We start from the raw sequence: 4,499 nt of genomic DNA, 5'->3' as shown, positions 1-4,499 counted from the left end.
AGGGGGGCACACAGCACAATACAGATGGGAAGGGGAGGGGATGGGGACAACTAGAAATGGTTCTAAAGCCAAAGGCAAACTTGCCAGTCTCACTTATTTCTATTATGGAGAAGATCCTAGAATGCAGACTTGGGCAAAGTTGCAGGGAAGGAGTTTTATGATTTTCACATGTAAACAGGCATAAAAGTTTTAATCATGCCATGATATCTTCCCCCACCCTGCACCATATCAAAATAATTTAGCTGAAACATCTTACATAAGCTCCTGTCCCAGTGACTGCTCCTCCTACAATTAAGTAGTACACTAGGCTGGTGCCAGCTTTCCTGGAAACACCTGGAGACGTTAGTGATCTAGAAGGTGGTCTTAGATGAGGACACCGCAAAACTGTAGGTGAAGACAGGCAATGAAAAAAAAGAGGGGAAGAGTACTGAGTATTAATGAATCTACTTAATGACATAATGCTTGGGGAAAGCAGGGTATGTTTTCAGTTACCTCGTTTCCCCCCCACCCCCAAAAAACAAACAAACAACAACCAACCAAACCACAAACAAACCAAACAAGACAAAACATTGTTACAGGAAGACAAACATGTTTTAACCATTTCAGGACTTGCAGGTTATGGAGGCCTCTTCTCATTCTGATAAAAATATTTTTTCAAAAAAGATTTTACAGCTAACCAAAAGGCTCAGCTCTGATGTGATGTCTGCTTTCCTGTGTGTGACTGGTTAAGGTGTCAGGTCTGTATAATCCTCTCACAGATTCACATTTAGGCCTGGAAGGGACCTCATGAGATCATCAGATCCAGGCCCCCTGCTCTGGGCAGGAAAGACTGCTGGGGTCAAATAACCCTAGCAAGGTGTGCATCCAGTGCATCCAGACACCCTCAAGGCAAACATTATGTAGCGTGGCATTGACACCACAAATTGGGAAAAACTAGCCCCAGACAGGGCTATATGGAGACACCTTGCAAGAGAAGGCACTTCTTACTTGGAGGAAAATCATCTTGCTACAGAGGCAGAAAAGTGACAAACAGAAGGAAAGGAAACAAGACCAAGAAATCAGTGGTCCAACCCTTCCTTTAACCACCACCTGTAGTGTTTGCCAGAGAGTCAAACTGGGAAAAGAAAGAAATCAGAATTCAGTTCACATGCAATGCTGCTCTCTCTAGAGTGGAATTCTGCTTACTAATTTTTCCAGCAGGAAAGGAGAGTTGGCAGACAAGCACCTTACCCCCTCATGTTGCACAGCACATCAAATGCAGCTTGGCCAATTGTTCACTTAAGTCTTGCTGGTTATGGGGCTTTTGCTCCAATAATTTCAGCAAGGAATTCCTTGCTAATTATCTACATGTGCAGTGGACTACACCATTTATAGGTGGCGGTGGGGGAAGAGGTGAAGTGGGCCCAAGCCCAACGGGAGGGGGGGCCTCCTCCCTCCCTTGGGCACACTCCTCCCCCATGTGGGCCCCGAGCCCACTCCTCCCGTCCGCATCTGCCCCCCCACGCCGAGTTGGCCCAGGCTTGCTCCTCCCCTCTCCACCGCTGTGGCAAGGAGGGGGAGAATGGACCTGGACCCCAAACAGCAGGAGGGAAGGGAGGAGCAGGCCTGGATGGGGGTGTGGCACAGGGCTCCACCCCCGCCCACTTCCCCTCCCATCTTAAAGTAAATTCAATTAGTGAATTTGTAATTATTGTCTGAATAAACTATACTTTTAAATTTAATAAATATATCAAACACGATAATTTTATGAGGAAACTAAGTTATACATAATACATTTTATGTTCTTAAAGTAGCAAAGTGAATTTAGATCTATTAAGGGTGCTAAGAAAATAAGTATTGCATATATTTCAATTTTCTCCCAAATTCCCATTTTTTTCTGAAAAAAACCTTGTGTTTTTTCTGGTTAATTAGTTTCTTGATATATTCCAAACTTAGCAGTAATTCATTGAAATTGGAACTTTCTGATAACTGATAATGAGCAGTTTGATTAGCAGGATTTTCCTGCCAATTACTGCTTGGGACTCTCTCGCTATTTACACAACTACAAGAATGTTTTGAAGATGCTGAGCTAAAGGGTATAAGAAGAGGAACGAAACAAGTGCGCGCTTCAAAAATGAAAGCTCCTTCTGACAAGAACTGCTGCTGCGCCCAGCTGTCTTCTAGGTGAGAAGATCCATATCTGGAGAAGCTGCCAAGAAAACAGACCGCCTCGCCTCTCTTTTGCCTGCTTGGGGAGAAATTATCACCTTATAGGTAAATACTGGACTTTACTTTGGTTTGGGCTCATTTAACTTTGAATACTTACAGTAAATAAAGTCTTTTTGTCATTTATTGAATTAGATGTTGTGTCAATCCTTTAATACCCCATTTTCAGAATCCCATTTTATTACTTAACTGTTGTCCATGACTTTAGTTTTTAACAAGTGGACTGTGTAAGGCAAGATCAATAGGCAGATATAGAAAGAGAGGCTGGCAGACTCTCTAGAACAGGTATGTCAAACTCACTCAGCTCCAGGAACCAACTGACATCCCTAAGTTGGTCTGAAGGCTAGGCTAAGACTGACCCCCTGCAGAATGCTCATGGCAACTGGTCCAGCTAACATGCTGCATGTGCCAGCCCCCAGGGGCATGTGCTGCCTATGGCATGCAGGCAGGACCTGGTGCTGCAGACAGTAGAGGATCAATCCAGGTAAGAGCAACATGCAAGGCTGGCTGGCAGGGCACCATATGCAGTGCAACCAGTGCTACACACCACATGCAGCACACACCAGCTGCATGACTCTCTGTGCACGTGACACACTGGCTGGACCTGGTGCTCCATGCAGAACAGAAAGTCCAGGGCGCAAACTACAGTGTAGACAGGGCTAGTCCAGCAACCCGACATAAATCTCCACGGGTCATACGTTTGACACCCCTTCCCTAGAAAATTCCTAGTGCCAGGCAGCAGCATGCTGACATACTACACTGCTCTGCACTTGCTACCACCTGGATAAGGAGCAGAACAGCCCTAGTGCAACACTATAAGACAGCTAAATAACTCCGGCAAGGTGCAGACAGTTTCATGAAACCTTGTGTAAAGCAAACTTTTCCAGTGCAAGGGAAACTGATTGCCAATAAATGTTCTGATGTGCCTTACACAGTCATTCCTAGATGCTGCATATTATGCTGGGCTCACTCAAATGGAATACCAATTTCATAAACAATAGTGATCAGAGCAGAGAGGGATTATTACTGTGACTAAGAGGCTGCAGGCCCTCATTTTGGTGATCTAAAGAGAGAAATTCCCATGCAAGATATCAGCAGGAACTTCCTTTGAATGGAAGGTCAGTCTTCAGGCACAGTCACTGTCCCCCAGACAGAAGAATTCTTGCTAAGTAACGATGTTTGACTACTGGTGCGTGACAGGGTCAGAAGGGGGAAAGACCAACTTTATGTAGGAAATCAAATCTCAGCTTCAGAGATAAAGAGTTGGACTCCACTGACTGTACTGGACAAAACTTGTGGTACAAGACCCCGTACCTGCAGGTTCTCCTTCCTCTTTTCTACAATAGGATGTTTCAAAACAATTTGGGGCCTATATGCTGATGTAGGTGTTCCAGCAAAAAGAAAAGTCATTTTGCTTACCCAACATGGTTTGAGTTACACCAGCACTAGCACTGTTTTGATCCAAAACACATTTCCACTCGCTAGTTACTATGGCTCTCCACTGGTGTTTAAACTAGCACACCCTACTGGTGAAGGCAAGGTCTCCAGCTGAGAAGAGACATGCATGTCCACTTGAACTTGTGCTTTGCATTATTTTACTTTACTATATGTGTATTTTAGCCTTCAGTTGAAGTGATTGGATTTTCTTTGCAGAACATACTGTTTCCACTGAATGTAAGGAACTGTTTGCTCTATACACCTGAATATTCAGATGACGGGTAGGTCCAACTGACTTCAAACTGAAGGACTGATGCCTATACTAGTAGGTTCAAGTTAAAGTCAAAATTTGCTGAAGGGACACTGATTTTACATGTCCACTTTGGGGAAGACTCCACACTCAAGTTTAATTTACAGTTCTGCCTGAGATAGCATATTTAAGAAATGGACAGGCATTTATTTCTACTGCTGCACTGGGGGTCTTTAAGAGGAGGTTAGACGAACACCTTGCTGGGGTCATTTGACCCTAGTACTTTTTCCTGCCATGGTAGGGGGTTGGACTTGATGATCTGCTCAGGTCCCTTCCGACCCTACCAACTATGAAACTATATTTCTGGGAAATGTGCAGCAGTACAAATCTTCCCTAGAGAAGGAGCGTACAGACATTCCAGTCTGCAGATGCCTCTTCTCTCCTACTCCCCCATGCCTTCTCTGGAATGAGGTCACCAGTCTGGGGAAGGAATGAGCAGCAGCTGCTGCTTCACTCCAAGTCCCCAGGAAGAATGGAGCAATGAAGAAAGGTTCCCTATGACTTCCCCAGACTACTGTCACCCCAAGTCTAGCAACGATTCGGGGGG

The 4,499-nt window shown here is 44.8% G+C and overlaps 1 protein-coding gene across 2 annotated transcripts in view; it reads right to left on the bottom strand.

The window, feature by feature from the left end:
* Positions 1 to 4,499, bottom strand: part of AIFM1 (apoptosis inducing factor mitochondria associated 1) — a 47,671-nt gene that overhangs the window by 40,082 nt on the left and 3,090 nt on the right. The window contains exons 1-2 of one of the 2 annotated variants that reach the window (XM_025208760.1): positions 1,515 to 1,671; positions 257 to 384 (exon numbers count right to left, since the gene is read on the bottom strand). In XM_025208760.1, the coding sequence (XP_025064545.1) occupies positions 257 to 384; positions 1,515 to 1,656 (270 nt within the window). In that variant the 5' untranslated portion in view covers positions 1,657 to 1,671. Of the gene's footprint in view, positions 1 to 256; positions 385 to 1,514; positions 1,672 to 4,499 lie in introns of those variants that run through there. The other variant, XM_025208758.1, reaches the window with a different exon arrangement.

The sequence above is a fragment of the Alligator sinensis genome, unplaced genomic scaffold (assembly GCF_000455745.1).
Source record: "Alligator sinensis unplaced genomic scaffold, ASM45574v1 scaffold879_1, whole genome shotgun sequence".
Lineage (NCBI taxonomy): Eukaryota > Metazoa > Chordata > Crocodylia > Alligatoridae > Alligator > Alligator sinensis.
Note: the sequence above shows the minus strand (reverse complement) of the source record. Positions and strands in the feature narration are given on the sequence as shown.